The sequence below is a fragment of the Centrocercus urophasianus genome, unplaced genomic scaffold (genome assembly GCF_019232065.1).
Source record: "Centrocercus urophasianus isolate 14NV4802_14NV808 unplaced genomic scaffold, USGS_Curo_1.0 seq_9, whole genome shotgun sequence".
Lineage (NCBI taxonomy): Eukaryota > Metazoa > Chordata > Aves > Galliformes > Phasianidae > Centrocercus > Centrocercus urophasianus.
In genome coordinates, this window is record NW_024885532.1 from 28917631 (window position 1) to 28944872 (window position 27242).

The 27242-nt window shown below is 39.7% G+C and overlaps 1 protein-coding gene across 3 annotated transcripts in view; it reads right to left on the reverse strand.

Moving 5' to 3' along the window:
• PDS5B (PDS5 cohesin associated factor B) overlaps nt 1-27242 on the reverse strand; it is a 99738-nt gene that overhangs the window by 71940 nt on the left and 556 nt on the right. For all 3 annotated transcript variants that reach the window (XM_042838903.1, XM_042838904.1, XM_042838902.1), the window contains exons 2-3: nt 6338-6463; nt 3672-3875 (exon numbers count right to left, since the gene is read on the reverse strand). In XM_042838903.1, coding sequence (XP_042694837.1) covers nt 3672-3875; nt 6338-6445 — 312 coding nt within the window. In that variant the 5' untranslated portion in view covers nt 6446-6463. The remainder of the gene's footprint in view (nt 1-3671; nt 3876-6337; nt 6464-27242) is intronic.

Consider the following 27242-nt stretch of genomic DNA (forward strand, 5'->3'; position numbering starts at 1 on the left):
AATTTGGGTACAACTTAATTATAAAGTGTATAAACTTGCCATTATAAATACATGAAAGCCTCACAGTTCACCATGAAAAGTTCCCTTAGAAGAAAGGAATTGTGATCTATAAGCTATTTTGACATTAAGTTGCCTAAATACACAAGAAAAGCTCATGAGCCTCTCCCACACGCTTAAGATTAGAAAGCTTTTCTGTTACGTTTTCAAATGACCATTCCACCTTGCCCCCAACCAAGAATGATGAGATAGAGTGGAGATGAGAATATAGTTCCATTTTTAAGGCTACAAGTACAAAATCCAGCCTTAATAGATAAGCCAAGCATTTACTGCTCTAGGTAATAAACAGGAATTAGAATTCACATCACCACCACTTGGTAAAAAAAAAAAAAAAAAAAAAGTAATAATAATAATTCTTAAAGTACAAGAAGCACGTGGCTCAAAGATGCAGCTTTGTGGAATTCAAGAAGACTTTAGCTTTGATGTGTTAACTAGGGATGATTAGAGGAGTTGCCATTTGGTTCACGCTTCAGATCAGTTGCAGAGCACACGAATCACTCTGTGGTTGAAATTAAACCAGAATACGCAGTTCAAAGAGTGCACCTTGTGGACTCCTACCACTAAAAAGCATTCAGTCCATAGACAAAGACCAGCCTGAAGGACTCCCCCCCAAAGGCAGTGCCTGAAGCACTACTAGGCCAGTAGCCCACGGGCAATGAGCTCTGTTATCTAAAGAACTGACAGGCCAGAAGGCACTGGGCAGTCTGGCAGCCACACAAACTGAATCTCAAGGAAGGTTAGAATTCAACCAAACAAGAGAAGGAGCATCTAGGAGAATGCCAAATTTAAGAACTACTTCATTTTAGAGATCACGCTTCATGTATAACGATTCTTTTTTTTCTAAAGCATTACTTGTAAAAGTTGTGCTAATTTAGCAAAGAATCTGCATTTTTAATCCTGCAGCTCAGTATGCAGCATTCAACAAATCGCAGACTGCAATGAGATCAAAACTAGTTTTCCTGGTTTTGTTTGCACTGTATATGAATATAGACACTAATGAATACTGTGCAGTAAGTCTAACATCTGAATGCTTCACAAATAATAAAGTCCGAAAAAACTAACACACGTATTCCTTTCTTCCCCCTCAATTCCTGTTTTAAAAGGCAAACTAAATTGAAATATAACTGCCAATTTTAAGTACCCATTGTGTCATGACCCAAAGCTTTTTCTTTTTCTGAGCACAGAGTACAGTATTTGAACACATCTGTACACACAAAGCACAGGATAAATCGACTTTGGCTGCAGCTCAGAAATCACAACACTTCCACAAATTTGTCACTACTCCTCCACATGGTAAAGCAGGCACACATTGCAACCCCAACTTCAAAACCACAAGTGTGCATGCTTCAACTTTAGGAAGAGTATCAGATGTTTTCTGTGGATTGTTGCCTTGATACAAATTAACCACACAAAGGCTTCAGCGTGCATCAGAGCCATAGCCTGCAAAACAGCATACATTCAGATGCTCGACATTCTGCTGCTACATACACCCTCACCTATTTCCATTTTAGCTGTGTCAAGCACACCATCCCTAAGCCTAAGCAGTTCCCTTTGACATAAACCAGCGATTACAATACCTCCACCCCAGAAAATTAGAACTGGGCTCCAGGCTTTCCCCAGCCTTCACTTAAAAGTTTTCATATCCCGAAGGAGCAGCCCTACTCCAGTTCTGCTTTTACCCAGTTCATGGCATTTTCCATCTCTATTGTTAAAGACCTTTCAACACTTATTGAGGCATTACAGATTTATGCTGAGGATACACATAAGAGAGGGGGACCACAAATCCTGACCCCTTTTCTTTGGAGCTTACACATTGTGCAAATGAGATAAAGAGACGTATGAAGTCAGAATAAAAACCTCAGATTGATGTTTTCCCCTCTCCAAAAATTAACCATTTCAGCACTTCCCTTTTTCCATCTTCAATTTGGATGCTATACTTACAAAAGAAGATTCTGAAAGCTGCACTATAGGCATGATGTTAAACACTAGATAAAAATAGTGCCAAGATAAAACCCAAGAGGAAGCGTTCTTCCTCTTACCTCTTTGTCTTAAGGTGGAGGGAACTCTTCAACATATGTATCAGAGCTTGTCCTGCAACCACAAAAGCTGTGTTCAGCGGAAACTGGGGTTTGCAATAATCTACCTCAACAGTCCCAGGCAAAGGTCTGCCATTTGCCCTGTCTTTATTTCTCAAAATGCATTTAGAAATGTGCATCAGGAGCCTGAGTTCTAAAATCTACGCAGATTACAGAACAGGATGCTGACAGAGGAAGCCTGTAGTCTGTTCAGAGATCTAAGCACTAGTAGCATGATTACACTGTAAATAAAAGATCAGTAATGTAAACTTCCCAATAATAAAATGTAACTCATCGTAGTACTTGACAGATGAAATTCTGTATGGAGGGTTAGTATCATTTGTTAGCCAAACTCTGAAGGGAAAAAAAAAAAAAGACCAACAAGCAAGCAAAGGAAAACACACTACTCAAAACTGAACTGAAAGTCTGGGAAACTTAACATCAGACAAAGTCCAGTAGAGAAAGCTCGTTTGTCTGAAGCTGGAGATGAAGTAATCAATAAAAGAGGTAACTTGAGGAAGTATGAGCAGAGGCACAACAATTCAGAAAAATACAGCTTGTAAAAATCCCCAGGTTTCTCTCCAGCACGTCAGGTAAGAAAGCATCAATTTCAATTGCAACTGTAGTGTTGACCTTGCTTAAGAAGCACTTTCAACATAAGCACTAGATCAGAAACTGAGTGATTTCTCCCACTGTAACAGACACACCTGTCACCCCAACAGTTCTTTTATCCTACCATGGAGGGGGAATGTGTCTGTACTACACTCATAAGTCAGGGAGATAAAATGTGGTGATTTTCAGCATTATTTTCCCCTGCAATATTTTCTGTATAAGTCATTTCATTAGTCTAGACTCAAACTGTATAAGTGAAGTGGGTTTGATTTTCTAAGCCAGAAAGAAAATTAGACATCTATTAAAATAAGAGTTCAAATACAACAAAAAAAAAGCAACGTAAAATGAAAAGTCCTGAAACAAACAGGGCAGATCTGTCTTGCCTTTTCAAAGTTGGCATTTCTCAATCAACCATCTCCATCTAGTGGGATCAGCAATGTTTGTAATGCCTGCATTTTCCAATTCACATCAGAAAGTTTCTCTTTAGACAGAAGTATTTTGTTTCAATAGGGCTTATATATAGACAGAAATCCTGTATCCATCTCTTTGTGGTCGAATTGGAAACAACAGACATGTTTTTCTGCGTGAAAGCATTAGGTATCTTGAAAGATATCACAATAAAAGCTATAGACAGAAGACTAATTCTGAAGTAACAGGCCAGTACTAACGAGTCCTAAAGACAGATCAGTAAAACATCTATTTCCAGTATAAATCCAAATCCCCATGAGTTATTGAAAGCTGTACTATACATCACTTTATCCAATGAGCTTCTGACCTCACAGAATATCCTTTTTCAAGGATCATGTGAAAGCCCTGGACAGCTCAGGCTGAACCAGAAATCAACAGAGCAAAAGAAGTTATAACCAAACATTAATCATTCAGTTGGAAAATTAGGCATGGAAAATAAAAGAGATTAATTCTATTTACCTTTAGTTTGTCTGGTGAAGTGTATGGAGCTTCGGGGGCATAAATTCTGAAAATATCAGCAAGGCAACAGGCTACCAGCAAACGTACGTCTTTATCAGGATGCTTGAGGAAAAAATCTGAAGCAAGATGTAAAGCAAGATTTAGGTACAGCTCCTTTTCTTCTTCAGAGTCCTGGTCCATATCCATGAAAGTTTTCACAACCATCTGTAAAGAAAGTGTGAAAAGACTTCAATACACACAATGACAAAATGCACAACATCTATCAGAAGCAATGCAGCAGTAATTGTTTGAATAACAGTAGTAAACTCAGTGCCTTATTTTTCAGGCTATGAGAAGTATTAGCCAAATTCTCTGCCAACTGTCCCAATGGACAGCCTCAGGGGTGACAAAAGTCCAGCAGTAGGCATGCTACTAGCATGTACTTTGAGCAAATATGTCACCAAATCGACCAGAAAACAAAGATACAGAAGGAATCACTGAACAATTTGGAGAACAGCAAACCTTTATTCAAATTGTGCATTTCTCCCTTAAGTATTTAAGTTTCCAATGTATTTTTTTCCCTTTACTCTCTTTCAGTTTTCCGATTCTTTTTTCTCTTCCTATTATCTTCAACAGCCGCAACACAAGAAGTAATTTTACGAACAGCAAAGAAAAACTGTGTTCACCTCTATGGAAAGTAATTAAATTTATATATTTAACAAGGTAACAAATGAATACTCAAGTGTCACAAGTGTTCCTGCAACAAGCATACATTTTGTCATTCTAGAAATGAACCTTCCATTTCTCTTCCCTAACAAGATGAAATTCCGTATTGATAAAAAAATGTAGTCAGCTTTTCTCCAGAGCAAATCTGTCACAGCACTTGAGGAAAACAAAGTAAAACAAGACAGTTTTCTTAGCATGCTTTTCTAGTTTCTGGCAAAGCAATGAGTTACAGAATTCCTGAGCCTGAAATTGCACCCAGACCACCTTGATTTACGCCCCTGGAGCTTCCACATGTGGTCCACATTTCTTCACCCACTCAATTTTTCTGGCTCCTACATCCTCCTACAGTAACAGGCTTTATCATTTTGTTTCAAATAATTTATGGACAAGTATGCTATTAGATCGCTGGCATAAAATATGACTCATGCCATGATCCCTCAGCTCCTGCATATTAAGAAAAACTTTCCTCACAATATTCACCATTTCCAAAAACATTTATCACCTTTGCCTTTTCAGTCCCTATCTCTGAGCATTTGTTTTCCCTTCCTGCTTTCCAAACTCACTATAACTTGGAGGACAGGTTGATTAGCAATGCATACAACTTGCCAAGTTATGCTAATATATGAATTCGTTCTGCATATTTTATTCTCAGACTGCACAATAATTTGTGTTTAGGTAAATGGATTGTCTCCACTTAACAAATAGCAAATTACCTGCTTGGAATTGCAAAATCTACAGAGGAGAGAGCTTCTTCCCCCATACTTATGTGAATTCAGCAGAGAGGGAAATGAGAAAGTTAACAGTCTTTATCTGTAAACTTGTTTTCCTTAGCTCCTGCAACTGTGTTTCTAATGTATGTGCACACACTTGTGGTGTTTTCAACAGCCTGGATCATCCAATTCAGTACAAGGAGGACACGCAGTTCACTGCGTAACCATGAATGCAAAGCCAGCGTGAACAGCTGGTCAAGAAACATGACATCCTGCAACATACATTTATCCTGCAAAATTGACAATTCAAGGACTAGAAATACACGCCAGCAAGTGAAGATACAAGAGAAAAAATATCAGTAAGAACTATAGGCATTTTTAAGAGCTAAAAAAGAAAAGTCAGCACTATCATCTTTACCTACGATTAACTCCTAGCAGGAGAAATTATGAACATTGTATTCTATTAAACCTAGTAGAATGCACTACAATACCCATCAATTAAATTCCCAAGGAACAGAAAGGTTAATGCTGGAGGAAGGAATCCTTTGGGGTTTCTAATTGTTTGGTTCACTTACTAGTAACACCAGGCAACCTGCACTTCAGGAAAATTCCCAATTAAGCTTTTCCAAATCACAGAATGTGTATGGTACTGCTCCCAGACCTGTTTCTCATAGCAAGCCCATGTGATGGGCTTCCCCTCTGCATTATACTAATAAGTCTGCCATTCTGTCAAAATACACGGGTAGATCAAGAACAGGAGCAACATCATTATCCACCAAGTATTTCCATTCTTTCTGTAGGGTTAGGCCAAAGAAACTGGTCAAGAAAAATCAGGAAACTTAGTATACATTTACACTAATAATCAAAGTCTTTATTATTCTCATATTAGCCTCTATAAAGCAGGTTTTATAATCAACCTTGCAAGGAGCACAAATGCATGTATGGAATTTATTCTGATTTATCCGCATTCTTTCCAAAATTAAGACCCACCCCCTTTCACATTTTCCAGTATTTTTGTCTCTAAAAGCACTGACTTATTATACAAGTGAAATAAAATTTAAGTATATGAAATTAATTTCCTTTTTTTTTTTTTTTAAACTCTTCCAAATACATTTGGACCAGTTATTGCAGGAAAGCAATCAACAGAAGGCACAACAGCCAACAGGCTCCTCCTTCCAAGCATAGAAAAAGTTTTGCCCAAAAGAAAACATAAACAAACATCACAGAGTTACTGGTAGCATTTTTACTAACCTTTAGCCTTCTCACCATCTCTTCTTTAGATATTTTATCAGAGATTTCTTTGACTCCTGGAGGATATGTGATTTTCCCATCATTGGCTCTCGTCTTTGAATGAGCCATGATTTCACAATTTTAAAACTGTGAGGGAAGAAGAAAAAAAGAGTCAGTATTAATTACCTACTTTATGCTTACCTTTTCTGTCCTGCTTTTAAAAGCAACTGTTTAGATTTGAAGGGTCAAAATCCCATTAAAATGTTACAGAAATAAAACTATATAAGCGAATAGAAAATTGACAAAAAAGACTTTTTCTTCAGATTGTGGCTGGCAGCAATGGTTTTGACATTCAAGTAGACTGTCCTACAGTACAATAGAACTTCCAAGATGTACACAACTGAAAAGTCCAAACCCTTCGTTCCTGAATGTGTTTAATCATCACACTTAGAGATGCAACCAAGTAGCTTGTTTGAACTGTTACAGCCACTTGTTGACAATAAACTCCAGCCAGCACAGATCTTACACTCTCTGAATACAGACATCTAGAGTGAACTTTATTTAGAAAGCATAATTAAACCATAGAATCACTCAGGTTGGAAAAGACCTTCAAGATCGAGTCCAACCACCACCTAACCATCCTACCCAAACTCTAACAACCCTCTGCTAAATCATGTCCCTGAGCACCACATCCAAGCGGTTTTTAAACACGTCCAGGGATGGTGACTCAACCACCTCTCTGGGCAGCCTATGCCAGTGCTTCACAACCCTTTCTGTAAAGAAGTGCTTCCTGATATCCAACCTAAATTTGCCCTGGTGCAACTTGAGGCCACTTCCCCTCATCCTCTCACGTGTCACCGGTGAGAAACAGAGCACAATTTCCCCAGAAGTCTAAAGAGCAGTGCTTCAGAAGTGCTATGCATCACCAATTTTAATTTGCAGATACTGCATTTTCAAAAAGTTTTATCACACCCTGAAGAGAGTGATAGTAATCTAGATAAGCAATCTATAAGGGAATGCAGTAGGCACAGGAACAGAGCAAGTCCATTGGAAGCCATTCCTCTATGCCATAAACCCAAGTTCTTAAACAAATAAGTGCAAATGAGCAACAATATCTTATTCCTAAATTCCAGTTCTAAAGACAACTCAGCTATTCAGTCCCTTAATTTGTGCTTCAATCATTTCAGTCACCTAATCCATCCTGAACTATGCAAACTTCTATTGCAGTAGAGAAAGAAGATGCACATTACTCTTCTACTTCAAGACTGAAAGCTGTATTTACATAAAGCAATTAATAAAATCAGACAACAGTGAATAAAACTAAATGACACACGTTGGGATAATTTATTTTTTTTAATAGATATCATGCAAACACAGCCAAGAATGCAAAAATAAAAATAAAGGAAACTTTTCTCTCTCATTACCTTGCCCCCACCCCATTTTATTAGTCTGAAATACTTCCTCCCAGTGTTTGCCTTCCTGAACTGTGCAATCCAAGTGAGGCATTTTTTTCCTACTAACCTCAAATATAAGACATAGAACTCCTCAGAACCATAACAACAGAACTGACCAGAATTTGCAAGGAGAGACAGCACAGTAGTAGGTCCCATAAGAGGACAGCATAACCTGCTACAGTTGAGACACACCTAAATCAATGTCATCCTACAATGAAAGAAAACTGGAACATGAAATAAACTCACCCTCCCATGCCCCAAACACCCCAACCCATTCTGTACCCCTTGGTTCACATTTCAAGATGACAAAGTAAGTTACAGGTTTTTTGCTTATCCTTCAGTAAGCTCTCATCAAACTGCTTCTTGTACAGAATGCACACAGTATAACTTTTATTTTAGGAAATGGGGAAAATGAATCAAATGAACATAACCAGACATTTCACCAGAAAGTTAACAGCTTTTAAGAAATATCTGAGACACTAAGCATGAAAAAGAAAGCCCTAAATGATGCAATTATCCACTTTTCTTTACTGAAAGAAAAAGGTCATTTAAGGCCAAAGCTAAGAGCTGACAACTGCAACTTATTTTACAGTTCTCAGTTCAAACACCAAGGTTTGCTATTTGGTGTAACAAGCAGGAACAAAGACAGGTGTATTTCAGTATAAAAGGTCATCAACAAGTCATCACGAGATTTATTTACTTTTTCATCCTTCACCTGCACATCTCTGGGTAAAGCTGCTGAGCTCACTTCCCACATCATCTATTATGTAAGCCACGTACCAGTGTCACCTCGCCTTCCAACATACAAACTGAAGGCACTTGACAGGCATGATATGCAATGCAATTCAATAGCTAAACAGCAGCCAATGCTGTTTGTCTTCTCTTTGTACAGACATCTGCAGGGCAGTTGAAATGACTTCTACTTACACTCAAAGTAAAAGCAGACAGTGAGAAAGTTGGGGGATGAACAAAACTCAGTTAAGTAACTTTTTCTAATACTCCCAGGAAAAGGTGACACCCCTCCAATTCCTATTATATTTCTTAGTGTACTGTCAAGACAGAAAGTCTAGAACTCCTCAAAAATAGAGATATGACCAAGTTTACTCTTCTTGCTGTTTGATGTAGATCCCCCATTGCATCTTCCAGATGGGATGCCATACACGATGCAAACATGTATCTTAACAGTTCACCAGAGCAGACAGGAGCCTCGCTGCCTTCACTCTAAGAATACTCTGACAGCATTCAGTGCTTTCCTGGACCAGCCAAACTCACCAATTCAAAAAAAGAAAAAAAAAAAAAAGCCTAATTGGTTTTGAAAAGCATGTGACATGCATCAGAGCCCATTCAAAGGAAGGAACAGGAATTAAGGGAACCGGGGATCAAAACCTCCCCTTTCCAGTGTCAGGCAGCTGTCAGATCAGATCAACTCGGTTAAAATTTGATTAGAATATGGTGACATAGCCCCATTTAGAGCACTAAGAAATAATTTAAGACAAACTTGTACATTGTGGTCAAAGTTGAACTGTTTGGCTGACACGTCCTACTGACACACAAAACAAGCTTCTGGCAACCAAGTTCCAACATGGAACATCTGCATTTACATGGCAAGGTTTTGGTAGAAGAGGATGGCAGAACTGGCCTCTGTGAGATGAGATGGCTGCCCCCACGTTGGCCAGAGCCAGCTCCAGACAGCTCCAAAAGGGACCCATCGGCCAGAGCCACACCAAGCACTTGCTCTGATGGCTTCACTGTGAGAGTGCATTTAAGAAAGGGTAAAAACCATCACACAGCTGCTGCTGTGTGAGAGGAGTAAGGGATGGGGAAACCAGGAAGACAGAAGCAGCCCGACAGCCCCCAAGGTCAGTGCAGAAGGGGACAAGAGGTGCTCCAGGTGCAGAGCAGCAGCTTCCTGAAGCGCACATAAGGCCTTTGGTGGAGCAGGCTGTCCCCCTGCAGCCCATGGGCACAACACAGAGTGCATCTCCATGTGCAGAGGGCAGAAGTGAGTCCCAGGCCAGAGCTGCAGCCCACAGAGGACCCATATTGATGGATTTGTTCCTGACAGGAACAGACTGCATGCCATGCAAAGCTCAGGAAGAACTGCCGTCAATGGGGAAAGACCCGTTTGGAGCAACTGAAAAAGGAGAGGAAGGAGCAACAGAAATGAAGCATTATGAATAGACCACAACCCGATTCCCACCTCCCTTGTGCCCCTGGATGGGCAGGTGTGGAAAGGAGGAGGAAGAGTCAGGAACAAAAGGAGTGAAGTTGAGACTGCAAGAAGGCGGCATGGAGGGAGGAAGGTGACATAGTTATGTCTGTGTTTCTCATCATCCTGCTCTATTTATAATTGGCAATCAATCAGCCTCCCCCTGGTTAAGTCTGGTTTGCCTATGACAGTAATTAGTCAGTGATCTCTCTGTTTTTATCTCAACCCATGAGTTTTCCATTCTTACTCTAACCCCCTGTTCAGCTTAGGAAGGGGACTGAGAGCAGCATGGTGCGCAGCCAGACAAGGTCAACCCACCACAACATCCCACACCATCAAAAAAGCAATTACTGCCAAGATTTTTCTTCCTCAAGAAATACAAGTTCAACTGGAAATTATCAAAATGAACCACTCTGTTTAGTTAGAAGGAATGGTCAGCAGTTTTTGAATTAAAACCACTTTGTCCAATTTGCCTCCTCCAAGGAAGTGACTCTGAAATTCACAATGCATAACTTCCACCACTGAAGGGCAGCACAGCTTTCTGTAGCACAGCAGTACTGATCAGGTTGGAGCTGCCTTTCCATTGCAAGTTGAGATTCAGAAAATACATTACAAGATATAGGAGCTAGATTTTTGGTAGGAACAGGTGTATGTAGGTGCTGGGCCAGCAATAATTTTAATTTAGCCTCATTTTGCACCTACAACAAATAATAAAGCCTGACAAGTCTACAATTGAATATTGTACATAACAACATATAAAGGGAGCATATAAATAGGAGAGACAGTGGTTGTTGACAGTGATAAGCCAAGGGAGAATGGTTTTAAAATGAGACGGGAGCTTTAGGTTAGATATTAGGAGGAAGTTTTTCACTCAGAGGGTGGTGACACACGGAACAGGTTGCCCAAGGAGGCTGTGGATGCCCCATCCCTGCAGGCATTCAAGGCCAGCCTGGATGCGGCTCTGGGCAGCCTGGTCTGCTGGTTGGTGACCCTGCACATAGCAGGGGGTTGAAACCAGATGATCTTTGTGGTCCTTTTCAACCCAGGCCATTCTATGATTCTATATTCTGAATGAAACTAGCATTTCAAATGTGAAATGCACTCCTTATGTAGAAAGCAGTGGGACAATAGGAGCTGAGATACTGGATGCTGCTTCTTTCAACACAGAAGCATTGCTGCTACTATGACTTGTAGACATAAAATCAGGAGACGCGTGAGCAAGTCTCTACGTCTGAAGAAGCACATGGCAAAACGGGTGCATACAGAAAATGCCCACAACTTAAAAAGTGATTTTCCCCTTGTTGGATACAGAAGAAAGGGAGTATATAGGAAACTACTGCAAGAAAAGCAACAGAATTGATAAAAGATACATTCTCTGTACAAGGATAACTGGAGAATTAAAGCATTAAGAATTGAAGATGCATTCATGCATTTATTGCACACTGAAACAGAATGGATTAATCATCCATTTCCTGTATGAAAAAAAAGTTAAATCAAAAGATCACACCTAATGCAAAATTCTAAAAGCCAGCCAGAGTGTGTTTACAGAACAATTCATTACTCTAAACAGAATTCATTAGTAACAGGTGGTGCTGCCAAAACGTGCTCAAATTCAAGTAAGTGAAATAGCAATGCTTAGTTCTGTACAGGATTAGCAGGACCCAGTTGCCCAATTCCAGGTGAGGAACTTCACTGGCCATGATATTAAATATTAAGGAGCCTGATATTCAAATTGTTTCTATGCAGTATTTAATCTTTCACCACTAATCTAAATACATATACTGTACTTGCTCACCACCACAAAACAGATTACACACATGCAAAAGCAACTTGGATTGACATCCTGCATGTTAAGTACCTCAGCAATATATTTTACAGGTCAATAAATATCATTACAGAATATTAAGTCAACAACCTAAAAGGTGGGTTTAAAGCACATTCAACTTCATTGTATTTTGTTTGGATGACAACTCCCACTGTCTGTGGTGACTTAATTAACTGTGCTAATCATTAAATAAACTATGCCTTAACACACATGAAGTCATGTATCAACAGTATTTTCACAGAGATCATACGTGTCTAAATCTTAATCCTTCAAGTATTTTCATGTACCTAATTCAAGAGAAGAATCATGAATCCAGCTCTAGCAAATTCGTCTATCTGCAAGTGTGTCTACTGCCTTCAAGCCTCCCCAAATTCAGGACTCAAAACTTAAAAACATAATAATAGAATCATAAAATGGTTTGGGTTGGAAGGGACCTTTAGGATCACATAGTTCCAACCCTGTGCTATAGGCAGGGATGCCTCCCTCTAGACCAGGTTGCTCACAGCGCCATCCAGCCCGGCCTTGAATGCCTGCAGGGAGGGAGCATCCACCACAGCCTCGTTGATCAAGAATAATGAAGTTGGTGACATCTTCATAACTTTCAAGAAAAAGTAAAATAGTCACCAACCCATTCACTACAATCCAATACTGACCTCCCCCCCATCACAGGCCACTCCACCAGCAAGATGAAAAGGAATTAGAAGGAAATCCCAAGAACATTTTCTCTACGTTGTTCCACAGAATACTGTGAGGAAGTCAGAACTTCTCCACCTTGTAATCCATAACAGAGTTCACTCTATCGCTCCTTTCCTCTGTTAGCATGCCATTTCTGTTGACTATTTCTCTATTTTTGCACCCTCGGTAGGTATCACCCCTGCACGAATAAAAATAGGTCGCTACAAACGCTTTAAAAGCAGTAGCTTCATTTCAGCAACACAGTATGTGTGCAGAAAGTGGTCAAGCAGTAATTTGCAAAGAAGATACAAAGTATTCTGGGAGAGATTAACCCACAACGTGCACAAACGGAAGAGGCAGGCATCTTTCTCTCCAACAGGGTTGTTAATATTAAACACAAATAATTTAATGTTTTAAGCCATTTACAGAAAGACTGCTACATCCTGTTAAAATCCTGCTATGCAGAGCTGATTGACAGCTGACCAAGGTGAGAAGAGACTTGTTAGACACTTACATTATAAAAGTGCCACTATATTAAAACCATTACCATAATAAATCTTCTACTAAGGAGCTGAACTCCACTATAAAAAGCGACTCCAAGCTGAATGCTGATGGATACTTTTCAGCTTGGAGTAAAATAGAAAGCTTCAGCACTGAAGCACGTATAAGTGAATTTACATGAGCATATTTTCATACTTGTTGAGATAGGTCTGCATCAATACATCGCATTCTCTTTTAGAAATATGTTACACTATTCACTTGTATACTGTTAAATCAAGATACTAGTAATCATTCACAGTGCTGAGAAAATGCTCGGTCCTATTTCTGCAAGGCAGCACTGTACACAGTAAGGACTGATACGGGAAGAATTTACAGAAACCACTAATTAATGCTCTTCTGCAGTGATGAGACACATTGCAAGACTGAAGCAACACACCCAGCAGAAAAGTGATATGAGAAGTACCAGGTTTCCATGATGGAACTTGCATTAGTGGGATTCCTTGGACAGTCAATACTTGAGTGATAATGCTTGTTCAAGCTAGGAAGCACTGCACTTTTCAACCTTATGTTAGAAAACAGAGTGAAGAGCGTTAAGTTTCTTTATCCATGAAGTGTTTACTTAGTTAGTTACTCAGAGAGTGGTCAGGCACTGGAATGGCTGCCCAGGGAGGTGCTGGAGTCGCCTGGCGGTATTCAAGAGGCGCCTGGATGAGGAGCTGCAAGTTCTGGTTTAGTGCTTGTGGTAGCAATGGTGATGGGAGGATGGTTGGACTATGATCTTGTAGGTCCTTTCCAACCTTGTGATTCTACGAATAGGTGTGCAGGTAATAACTGCAAGACATTAATTGGAAAACCTTTTGCAGAGAAAGAAAAAGCAGAAACAGAGCTAAAGGAATAGGGACTAAGAAAAATATCTATTTGTATCACAAAGTGGAAAAGAGTGTAGACCAACAAAATTGGCTAGTAAAACGGACACCTGCAATGTATTGAAAAATATTTGGGGAAACATCAAATCTCACTGCATGTTTGGGGGTCATCTTCTCAAAGTCCACTATATAAAAAGGTTTTTTGTTTGTTTGTTTGTTTTGTTTTGTTTTTTAAGAAAGTATATAAAAAACAGACTCTGACCAGGCTCCTGTGCACAACCTTTAATGCAAAGCATGCGATGCTACAAGGTAATAACAGTGCAATTACCAAAAAAGGAATCGTACAGGAAGAAAAAAAATGTACAATAAGCCACTCAAATTGGTTTTAACTTAAATGTGTTTGGACAAGAGCACGGCAATTTTTACCTGACACATACTTCAAGCTTTCTGTCAGGTAGACATGAATTATTTTGCTCTAGAAAAACACAATGCCTTAAAATAATGGGAAAAAAATGCAAAGAGGCAGGATGGCACCACGCTCAGGAAATCAGGAATGCAGTTCTCACTTAAACCATGTTGAACGTAGGGGATTTTGCAGAAAGATGATACTTCCCATGGGTACGAGAAGCAGGAGAGAGGGGGTAAACAAGTCTGAGAGAGGAATAAAATCTTTAACAACCTTCTCATCTTAGCTTTCAAATGATGAAATATTTTCACATGCTAACGGCCACTGAAATACAATGAAGTTTTACTGAATGAAGTTAATAGAGACTGCTGACACCTCTTGTCAAATTTTGATGGTGTCCATTCATACAATACTCATACATATATATCTTCAGCCACTTCAGCTTTGACCAACTTGGAATAACATAGGTGATACAGCCCATGTAAAAGGTTTTTGGTTGACTGCTAATAGGTTGAGTCATATCCAACAATGCATCCAACACAAAATAAACTAAATTCAACATATCACACATCTGACAGAGCTGTCTTAAGTGCTCATTTCCCTGTCCTATAAAACACAAATAGGACTTCAGGGTAGGAAACTACAGAATGCAAACACTCTCTACAGATAATTTATTTTCATAGCCATAGGATGGTTTGGGTTGGGAGGAGCCTTTAAGGGGGCATCCACAACTTCTCCAGGCAACCTGTTCCAGTGTCTCACCACCCTCATAAAGAATTTCTTCCCAATATCTAGTCTAAATCTACTCTCTTCCAGTCTAAGGCCATTTTCCCTCATCTTGTCACTGCATGCCCTTCTAAAAAGTCCCTCCCCAGCTTTCCTGTAGGCCCCCTACCAGAACTGGAAGGCCACTCTAAGGTCCACTCAGAGACAAAACCTACAAAATTGTCTTTATTGTGTTCATACCTTAAAAATCTCCCTGCTTCGGGAAGATTTGAATAGGATTTAGGAAAGACCACGTTCAGAAAAGTACCTAGTGTCTACACTAAGAGCCTGGTCTAAGCAAGATTAAAATGAAAGTTAATGTATTGGCTTGAGAAGTCTTGCCTCCTTATTGCTAATATTATGACTGCAGAAGAAAAGATGAACTCACCCGTACAGAAGGCTCAAACTAATCAGCACTAAGCTGAAGTGAGAATGTCTGTGTAAAGGCCTGTTTTTTAGAAACACAGATGAAAGCTCAGAACACAGTATAATTAATTATTAAGAAGGACACTGTGGGAGAATCACACAAAACCACAAAGCTCGCTCAAGACTACTGTATCCACCATTGGTGTGACTCATTCCACATGTACTTTATCTTGACATAGAAGCTTTACTTGTAGATTGCTTTCTGCTGCTATATACGCGCAACCTGCAAACATCCATCCACACAGTGACTATCATTGCTTGCATCTAGCAGCTTAAGGCATCACATCACTGATTCTGGACAGGAGCAATTATTATTCCAATGGCTGTTGAGAGCAACATCTAGTAGTAAGTAAGTAGTAAGTAAGAAGTAACCACAGAAATTGAAGCCACTTTGGTCATACAGAAGCCACAGAGTTTGGGGCAAAGAAATTCATTTAACATTCATTTTTCAGTGTATGTCCACCTTGAGATTCACTTGGCTTCTCTGGGGGAACACCTTTGATATGCCAGGCCCTTCTGGTGCCGATAAGAAATCTGAGATATTGGTGCTTCAAATACTTGAGGACACACTTGCAATCCTGTTTCCATCCCTGGAAAAACGGGGAGATGAATCCAACAAATTGTCAGTATCAGTGGAGACAGTAAGCAAAAATGTTCTGAAAATCATCAGACATTTTGCACAGTGAACCATAAGTATATGGACCACTTGCAGAACAGACCCTTGTGCTTTTTTTCCACCACCAGAACTATCATAACATCTTATCTGTACCGTATCTTACCGTAGTAAGGAGAAGCATGAAATCTGTCCACATGAGCCTCCTCACAAACTAATATTGCATCTAAGATTAGTGCTCTGCATGGGAAACTGGAATGAAATTACAAGCCCTGCTGTTCAGAAAGCCATACACACATCTGCAGAACCAAATCCACTCCATGCATTTACTTTAGATGTAGGTTATTGGCCAACCTATGTGTATATGACAAAACCTAAGTTAGGCAAACAACATCACAGTATGGAATCACGCAGGATAGGATTCTGTCAATGTTCAGAGATGACAAGTGATTATTACACTTAATAGAGGCAAACAGAACAAAATAAATCTACTATTTTGAAAGGTAGAAACTGAAAACTGATGTAATTTGATTTGAAGATTTATAGAAGTTCAACATTTTGAGCATGGGCAAAAACCACACCAAAAGCACAAAGCAATTTGGACTTTTACATTGGTTTTCTCTATTTGAATGCAAGGAACATTTTTGTACTACTAAGCACTTTCAAATAATCACTTTTTAAAATTCTAAGTAGTAATCACAGGAAATAGGAGTTACATTTAAAGAGTATTAAGTATAGAAAAGAAGACAGAATAAGAGCCAAAGATAGCTACTGTCACAAAGCAAAACAAACAAAAAAAAGATCAAAAAGACTGCATTTTAATAGCTAACAATTAAAAGCAAGTACTACTGGTGACTAAGTATCAAGACAATATTGAAATAGACAAAAGTCAGCTGCATACCCATTTTTGAAGGAAGGACAGGTAAAACTTAATTCCCCTGGCACCTGGTAACACTTTATTCAACCAGCTGTGACTGTGTCTACGTTAAGAACTTCCCATTTTCAAACCAAAGCATTATACAGACACTATCTTAAAATCCATGAAACAGTGCAGTATCCAAAGCTCTCTAAAGATATTTAAAAGCTAAGATGTGGTACACTGTTAGATTAAGTTACAGTACTCCCTATATTTTCTCATAATAATGCAAAGTGGGAAAAAGAACACTGAGCAGATGCACAACTTTGACATCAGTAAGATTTATAAGTTTAGGAAAAAAAATCTGCATTCTAGAAGAAAACTTAAATACAGGCATAAAAGCAACTTATAAGAACATCAGATCACTCTGGGATAATTTGTTTCATCAGTCTGTGATAAAATATTCTGCATTTTTTCCCTCACATTAAAATCATGTATTATGAAAGCACTAAATTGAAAAGCATAGTTAACGTGGAGATGGATCGGGTCTTCTTCTGTGAGATACTGAAAGAAAAGAGGGAAAAGAGAAATACTTTTCAGTACAAGGACTGCATCTGACCTGCTAAACAGGAATATACGCTGCAAACCTGAAAGAAAATCACTGTGAGGGGAAAAAAAGAAAAAAAAGTGGAGAGGTAAGCATAGAAAATCACTACAAGATTACACCAGCGCTATGGAATCACACCACAATATCCAACAAACCAGCACAGACTGCCTTGGCATACTACCTTCAACTACAGATAGCTATGACACTTAAAACAAGAACAAGTGCCAGTAAAGTCTACCATACCACAAGAGTATAGCAGAAGAGGAGTCAAGAAGAGATAAGCAGGAAAGAGGCAGAAAATACTGTCAGTGCTGAAGACCCCCCAAAAAAGAATTAGAAAAAGTTGAGATTACTTAGAAAAACCAGAAGAGGACTTGTAGGTTTTTTTAATTGAAGTTCTGGAACAACTTTCTGATCAGTAATTGAAGACTGAATCACACCAGGCAGAATTCCAGCAGTACAGAAAGGAGATGCATCTACTATGTAAGCACCTATTTGAACAACAAGCCTTTCCCTGTGCAAAAAGTTTCTTTTCCTAGAACTACTAAGAACTGTCTTTCATGTCTTTAAGCTGGTATTCCAGTGAAGAACTGACAATATCAAGCCTAAGCAAACTGGTATTTCACAATACCACCAGCTTATAGGCATGATTTTGCCTGCTTTAGCAGGGAAACTTTTCAGTAAGGCAAGAATGGCTTCCTTCCTCCAGCATTTGGAAAGGAATGGGGGTGGGGTGTTTTCCTTTACATTGACTATCTTCAAAACACCATAACAAACCAGTCATAAAAGCCCCATACATTGCATTATTGAGGTATGTTACTCTATAAAGCTAACATTTTTAGTACTTACACGTAAGGGGAGAAAAGAAAACACACAAGAGTGGCACAGGAGCCATTGGGAAAATAAGGGGAACATGACAGAAATAAGGTATGGTACTTCCAAAAACATCAATCTGAGTGTTTCACTTCATGTAGCATAACTTCTTGTGAACTGCGGCAGATGGACAACAAATATAAAATTGCTTTGGTAACAAGTCAGACCTTGTACATATAAATAAGGCTCCCTCCCATTCCTAACTTAGTATGTAATGATTACTAACATAAATAAATCAATCCAAATGCTTAGCACCCTAATACAGATGATTCAGTCACAATTAGTGAGGAACAAAAAAACCCAAAACAACGATTTTAATGGTGAGACCCAACAGACAGCACTGGTAGTCCACTGATGTTGTTCTAAGTAACACTGCGCCTATTCCTAATCAATACGAATTACAAACATTTATACTGGGGCTGCACGCTGAAATCTTAGTACCAGAACAGCACTCGGCTGCTGTTTTACAAGCCTCTCCAAAAGGCTTGTATCAGTCCAGCTTTTCTTTCCCCCCAGCTAACTACAACATTTTTTATTTGCTTTTCACAGAACTTCGACATGACAGCAAGCCACAGATTGAAGAACTAATTGTGTCTCTGAAGACTGTGGAAGAACCCATAATTTTGTATAAAATACCAACAAAACAAAAAATTACTTCTGCCAGGTAAACTAAGTGCCCTAACGATGGGTTACTAAAACTAAAGAACTAGAAGAAACTTCAAGTGACAGAATTTAGTCATTTGCTATTACACATGCACAAGATCACTTTAAAGAAAAAAATCACCCTGAAGACTTCTCATGTTTTAATCAGCAAAGTCTGGCTTTAACATCTATCTCTACATTCAACCAACAAGTAACTTTCTTCACCAATAATCTGTTGAGTTCTGTAATTACTTTGAAAACAGTTTTTCATCCCTAATTATACACTCCTAAGGATTTGTGTTTTCACAGTCAGAGAATGGCTGATGCTGGAAGGATGCTATAAGGAAGCTGGAGTCCCCTGGCCCAACCGTGCTCCAGGGCGCCCAGAGCGGTGTCCAAGTGGCTCTGGAAGACCCCCAAGGTCTCCACCACCCAGTCTCTTGGCAGCCTGTGCCAGTGCTCCATCACCTGCACAGCACAGAAGTGCTCCTGGTGTTCAGAGGGAACCCTGCGCTCCAGCTGGTGCCCGCTGCCTCTCATGCTGCTACTGGGCACCACTGACAGAACCTGGCTCCAGCCTCTACGTACTCTTGCTTCAGGAATTTATACTCGTTGATACATTTCAATCCTGGCTTTGGTACAAACAAATGCATGTATTATCACAGCTATTCTAGCCTTCTGAATTGGAACTGCTTAATCTCTGTAGTTTCTGTTTTCCTTTTAAAATTCATCTTCAGTATTTACTTATCCTCCAGTTGGAGCACACTTCATGCATATTCACTGCACAGACACCGTATTACTTCCTTACAATAACCCATCCAAGGAGGACACAAATCTACCCAGAATAGAAACCTGATGTAGGTCACTCCAAAAGTAACACCTCCTATTTACTTCCATGGAAACTGCAACAGATACAAGGAGCACAGTAATGGTTTTTGATAGGGCAAATCCTCAGCTACAAAATACTACTTTTCAACACAGTCACCATCATTAGCTGTGCATTTTCACCAGCAATGAACAAGAACCTGCAAGCTGTGCCTGTAAAATCTGCACCAGAGGAGACGACCCACTCTTTCACAGTTGCCATCATGGTGTTCCACGTGGAGGAACTTGATGACACACCTTTGCTTCATCCACGCTTCCACATCAGAAGCCATTCTGTCAGACTGCCCCCCTGCTGCCAGCTGTCACACAGCAACAACATGTGACAGAATATTGGTAGGAAAATTCAACCTCTACTGCTGTACCAACATCTGCCTCTGACATCGTGGGCCAACAGCATAAATTAGGAGGCATTACTTTCAGAGCAGCCCTCGTTATATCAGCACTGGCACACAGAAGCACACATACACGGAGAGAAAAGCAGCTTGGCATAGCCTCCAAACACAAAACACCCCCAACCAAAATACACACACTCATGCATTATGCTCTGTAAGCAGGAATAGTTAAGATAGTAGTAGTTAACTCAATAGAAACTAATCTTCACGTTATAAAAGATTTTTTTAACAACAAAATAATCAGTTTTGAAGTGTCCATAAACAGATATAACTGCTTATGTTGTCTATGATGAGCATACAAGCAAGGTATGACAGCTGTGAGAGCTTCTGCTCATTTCTTCAGGTACAAGAACCATTCACATGCACATTCCAGGTTCCTGTCTCCTGCTTCCTCATTACTGACTCTCAAGTTCGAAGGTTAACGCAGCCAAATCATGACACTATCAAATGTTTCTGGTAAATCCTTTTGACAACTGAATCCATTGCTAATCCTCCTGTCTGCTCCCAGCCAGACATCACCATTCCTTCAACAGAAAAAGCCAGGGTTGTCCACACCACACCCAAATTCTCAACTCAAGGACAGGATGTATTAAGTCTTTGAGACAAACATAATCAAAAAAAACCACCTCAATTTATGATAGAAACAAGTGAGTTATGGATACATCTACCAACAAGTCATTTCAGGCTAATGGAGTAAAGAGCTCAGGAGTCACGGGGAAGGGAAAAAAAAAAAAAAAAAAAACAAGAAGAATCACAGTTAACAGCAGGGAAAAAAAAAACAACAAAAACAAAATAATGCATCACAGTTCAGGAATCTGGAGGCTAGAAGTCAGAGCTGCCAAACAAGTGAAGAGGAAGTAGGATTTACTGGACAATGAAATATTAATCAGAAGCCCGAGTAGGTACCAGCACAAACTAGGCAGAGTCGAGAGATCTCAGCAGAAAGATCAGCTGCAGGGAAGGGGTAAGGAAAAAAAAAGAAAAAAGAAAAAACCAGATCCCTTGGAACTCACCCCCTTGCAGGGCCCCCAGTACAAAGTAGAATCATGCATGTTACATTGTTCTTCTGTCAATAACAAGTATTGCAAGAATCCCCAGGAAAGCACTCATCTCATCACACCAAACGCTGGTTAGCAGACAATAAAGCGTAACTGTTAATAGCATTTCATTAATTTAATTAGTACGAGCTACACATAGCTAAAGGTTACAATCTAGTGACTCATAAGAGCACATCCATACATACATTTCTTTACTAAATTGGCTTGTAAAGGAATAATGGAAGCCTGGTGTTAGGACAGCGCATCTGCAAAGCAAGTTTTTAAGAGTTAGAAAACGAGAGAATCAAGATTTCGGACAGGGTGTTAAAAAGGATCACGCAAAGGAGGCGACCCACCCGATCCCTCGCTACCTTTTTCCACTGCATCATTTCTTTCCCAGCCAAAAGCAAAGAAGCTGTTCACTTTTTCTCCTTGTCATTCCACGTGCCCCACAGTACACTTTATTTAAACCATGCTCCGAAGAGACTCCATTTCCTACAGGGCTCCCGCATAGGACCAGCCAATGTAACATTAGCAAACAATAATAATCAGTTTTGCAATGCCTTGATGAAATAGGGATTACTCCTATTTTATAGATGACTAACTTGAGAAACAAAATGAACTTTCAGAGCTGTCCACCAACTTCGCCTGTATAGAGAAACTGAGTCCACAACTGTCAAAATACGCCATAATACCAAACACCACGAAACTCAGGGTCTGCAGCCCATCTCCCAGGAAATCAAAATGCTACTAAAGAGCACTAGGAAAAAGCTTGGCTTAAACAGACTTATTCTTGAAACACAATAAACTGATAAGAAGAAAGAATCCCTCTGTTCACTCAGTCGCTCTGATCATTCAATACTCTTCCCTGTCCATTCATTTCACATTTTCCAGCTTTTGGAAAACACTTCAACCAACTCTAATACAGAGCTGAAATTCACAGAATGGTTTGGGTTGGAAGGGACCTTTAAGATCATCTAGTTCCAATCCCCTGCTATAGGCAGGGACACCTCCCTTTAGAGCAGGTTGCTCACAGCCCCATCCAGACTGGCCTTGAATGCCTGAAGGGAGGGGGCATCCACAGCCTTGCTGGGCAACCTGTGCCACTGTGTCACCACCCATGCAGCAAAGAATTTCTTCCTAACATCTGGCCCAAATCTATCCTCATCCAGTTTAAAGCCATTTCCCCTGCCTTTATAAGAAGTTCCTCCCCAGCTTTCCTGTACATTCCTGAACATAACTAAATAAATAAACACATAAATTCCTAAATATAACTAAGGATTACCATAACGTGCTTAAGAAGACAAAGCTGAGTTAGAATTGTCTCTTGTACTTTCGAAATTAATTTGAATACTGTTTATATTACATACAGAAATGCATTAAGAAGTGGGCACCGATTAAGAAATAAAAATGTTACTCTAAATGTACATAACACTGCACGAACAACCCTATAGAGAGTCTACTACAGGCAGGTAGTAACAGGGAGAAGAGGATCAAAATGTTTCAAGTTCTCAGAGCACTCTCATTGCGACTGAGGACAGAATATTTATTTCAGGAAACTGTACGTGCAGGGCAATCTCCATTCTTAATTCCCTCAGTTATGGATATGCTTCAGAAAACTGTGGACTGTGTAACGTAAGCTGGGTAAAGCAAAGGGAAACGTGCCTGTCTCTTAGTTTCATTCTGGAAAACTCCTTCAACATCTTCTAAAAGGTACAGAATTGGCTTATTCATTCTTTCCTCCATTTCCATAAAGCAAAATGTTACAGCCTTATTCTAGTTCATACTCCCAACAGGAAGAAAACCCAACCTAACTTTACTACAAACCATGAATGAGGTACTCATGACTCGTCTGTTTCCCTTTGAAATACCGTGAGTGGCACCCGGAAAGCCCACAGACATTGACTGTCCCATACACCATCACCAACTGATGCTATGGCCTCTTCCACCCACCTTGTTTTTGTGTACAGGAAGTCTTAACAAACTGTATGCAATGTTTCATAGTGAACTGTCAAACAAAGCAATTACCCAAGACAGTATCACAGCTAAAGATATATGGCAGTGTTAGGCTGGTTATTTTCCCAACAAAAATTTACAAATTTTAAGTAGTTAGATGCAGGAAAATAAATCCTCTGGGGACAATTAAAAATAATAAACAACAACAATCCATAATATGCTCACACATCCTAACTAAGAGCAACACATCTCAACTCCTTATTTCTGATAAGAGCAGAAACCTAACATACGTGTTCCCAAAAATCTGGTTGTCTTTACAGCAACTCCATATCCAAGTAACAAAGCAGTACTAACAGAAACAGCCAAATTCAAGGTGGCACAAAAATTACACACACAGTTCTGAAGGCTTTTGTTTTGTTCTAAGTCTTCATTTAGAGTAATACATTTGTGCTCAGCACAAATAACAGCTTTTGGGGTTCTTCTCCTTCTCCTAAGGCTCTCAGAAACCAAATTCTTGACGTTGAATTGATGTCAATGCGGATACACCAGGGATGCCTCACAGACAACCAGAGGCTGCTTTGAAAGAAGCTGTGGACAACTGATGAGTAAATCTACACAAAAGCTGGAAAATCTCACTCAGCAGTCACTTTCAAGGTGCTTAACAATTAGGCCTTAGTTGAATCTAGTGCTCCTTAACAGAGCTATGAAATGCAGTTTAGGTGACAAAAGCAATGAAGACAATAACATTTTTTAACTGCTAACTTAATTTTGTCCGTTAAAAGATACAGAAGTGAAGCATCTTGTTTCAGCAGAAACAGCATCCACCAGGATTCCTAATTAAGTCAGAGAAAAAGTCCACAGTTAGGACTGTCTGGAATTGATCTCAGAAGAACAGGGTATAAATTAGAAAACCCCAGATGGGGTCCTGATCCCTGGTTACGGTACTGCCATATAAATGGTGACAGACACAAGATGATTAGTACAAACACGTCCATCTGTTCCCAATGAGGTATGGCTTTTTTTTTTTTTCCCTTCCCCAACCCCCCCCCCCCCCCAAATCATCTTTTGAACCATATTTATACTGAAATTGTCATGAGCTGAAATAACAGAGCTGAATATCAGGCAGTATAAAACAAGGATAATGCTACAGAATGTCTTCCAGCGCTTGGGACAAAATACAAAAGTAAATTCCACTGATGGCAACCAATTCTAACCCTCAGAATCCACTCTGAGAACCATAAATTTCCCCACATTTTAAAGAAAGACGGAGAGAAGTATATGCAGTGATGGTAACAATCTATAAAAGTTTACTCCTCCACCCTTATTAAGAATCAGTGTTAAAATATTAGTTGTGTTTCACTGAATTGTTTCGAGTTAGATGTGTCATGCTAATTATTGACATCAATTGCACTGTATTACGGAATCTGAAGTGTTCCAGGCCTATTTTGTTTTTGCTTTTTGTTTTTTTTTTTAAACAAAGCACTAACCTGCGAAAATAAAGTTTATTTCCATTTACACACTGCCCTTCTGATGTATTTCACATTTCAGAACTAAAAATTTAAAAAAAAAAAATCAAGTTTTCTAGGAGACTACATTCAACTGAAGACATCACCAATGGAAGAGCAATAGGTACTTGGCTTACATAGGTACAGCTTCAACTTTCAGATGATAGCAAAGAAGTTTTGTTTTGGTTTTAATGTTCTGTTTAAAGCACATACATTGCAATTCTTCACAAGCTTGCACACCATTCCTTCTAGGATCCATCAGCACTGCTCAACTAGTCCAGGCAATACCACAAAGCAGGGTAAGCCAACCCAACGCTTCCCCTCCAAGGATGGCAGCACTCAAGTTTTTAAAAAAAGCAATGATTTTCCTCAGTTCTCCCTTACCAACTAATTCCATAACTGACCAATATTTCAGTAATATAATCTTTCAGCTTATGATAGCAGTATTTCATGCTAAGAGTGAAAACACCACTACTTGAGCAACTTGTAACAGGTATGACACACTGTCCTACCACTTGTCAGTATCAGGACGTACATGGTTTGGTTCTAGTAAGGGAATTTGTCTGAAGGAAAGGAAAAAAGACTATATAAAGGAAGCTCAAATACATACCTCTCTTTAAGTAACATTAAAGCAGAAGGAAATTTGAATGAAACCGGTAGGGAAAAATAATTAGTCTCATTTGTATCATATTCTCCTTTATTTTCCACCTTACATGCTTTTAGTGTTCAGCTCCACATTTTCTCATTCACTGTCCCCCTGCCACCTATCCATGTTCAACAAGTAGCCTGCATCACCTCTTCCAACACAGACTTCAAGAAAAAGCACTCACTTGCTCCAGCAAGCTTTAAATGAAGACCCTTTACTAAGAGACTCCTAAAAATACTCATACAAACTTTTACTGTGCTGTATGAATATAAACTGTGCATCTGAAGAAAGAATGAGAGAGGAAAGAAAAGTATAATTTGAGAGCCTGGTAGATAGCAAATTATCTCAAAAGAAAAAGCATCTCTTATGATCTGCAGGAGGTAACACAGCTTCCTGCTCAAAGCCAAAATTGGATAATGCCCATGGTCACGTCCATATCTCATGGCAATACCTTCCTGAATGCTAGCAGTAACTTTTTTAATATCTTTAATTACTCCTTAATAATAATTTAGCTGACTTGCTCAATAAGTCCATAAGTAAGCCTGCTAAAAACACTCCAAAGCCAATAGTTAAATGACACACATTAAAACAATTCATCAGCACACAAGTACTACAGACATACAACTTTCCATTTCAATTTACATAGCTGTTCCACCAAAAACTATTAGCCTGAATAGGTAGTACAGAGAACACAAGAAAAACACAGACAATCAACAACGCATAAGAACTCAGTACAAAATGAAATCAGCCCCTACATCACAGTGAAGTACAACCCTGCCTCAAACGCAGACACAAGATGTCACACAAGTACCAAACTACTTCCTCCAGCAGCGCACGCTTTCACATGGAGGTGATGCGCGCACCTCAGCTCAACTATCCTGAGCTGCCGATCGCTCTCTGCTTTCTTTTAGGGTAATCTAAACATAACAAATTCTGCTGCTTCGTGTCTTTTCACACAAGTATATAGCACCTAGAGCACATCTATATGGCATAGAGAGGGACTGAGCAAAATTTCTATCAACTAAAAACAGAAGTATTCCTATAGTTTGAAAGGGGAAAAACCTGAAGGAATGCGTGTCATCTTATCTCCTCCCCACAATGCGATTTGACAGCCGTTTTCAGCTATAAAGCCACTCGAATGTTAATCACCCCTTCTATTCCATTTCCCGCAAAGAGAAATCAATTACAGCCCAGCACCTACCCGTCGAGCACAAAACAAAGAGCAACACGAACATACTTGGGCAGTTGTGCTAAGGCAGGCAGCACCGCCTAGCCGGGCGATCGCGGCTCTCAGCGCTCGTGCAGGAAGGCAGCGAAAAGTCAGGAGAAGGTTCGCACAGCCAAACCCAGCTCTGGAGGAGCGGGTCCGCTGCAGTTCAGTTCGCCGGGATTTGTTCACCATCATTAATTGTTGATTTGTTTTGAAGAAGAGATAGTGATTTATTTGCAGCGGGGTGAAGTTACAGCCCTAGATTCCTGACCAGAGGCTCTCAACGTAAACAATGCACAACCTATAAATTAACCATTCTCCATCTGGCGATTCCGATGTAAAATTCATAGTTTTTCACCTCACAGGCAGCGCCAACCCCCTCCCACACACACACTTCCCTCTCGACTGCCTTCTAACAGAGCTTAATGCAAAGGGGGAGGGAAAAGGAACAAATTAAAAAAAAAAAAAAAAAAAAAAAAAAAACGCCACCATGAAAGAACCGGGCTGGCACAAGTAGGTACCCACAGAGCCGAGGTCCGCGCGGCTGAGGAGGGTGGCGAGGGGGGACCCAAAGGGC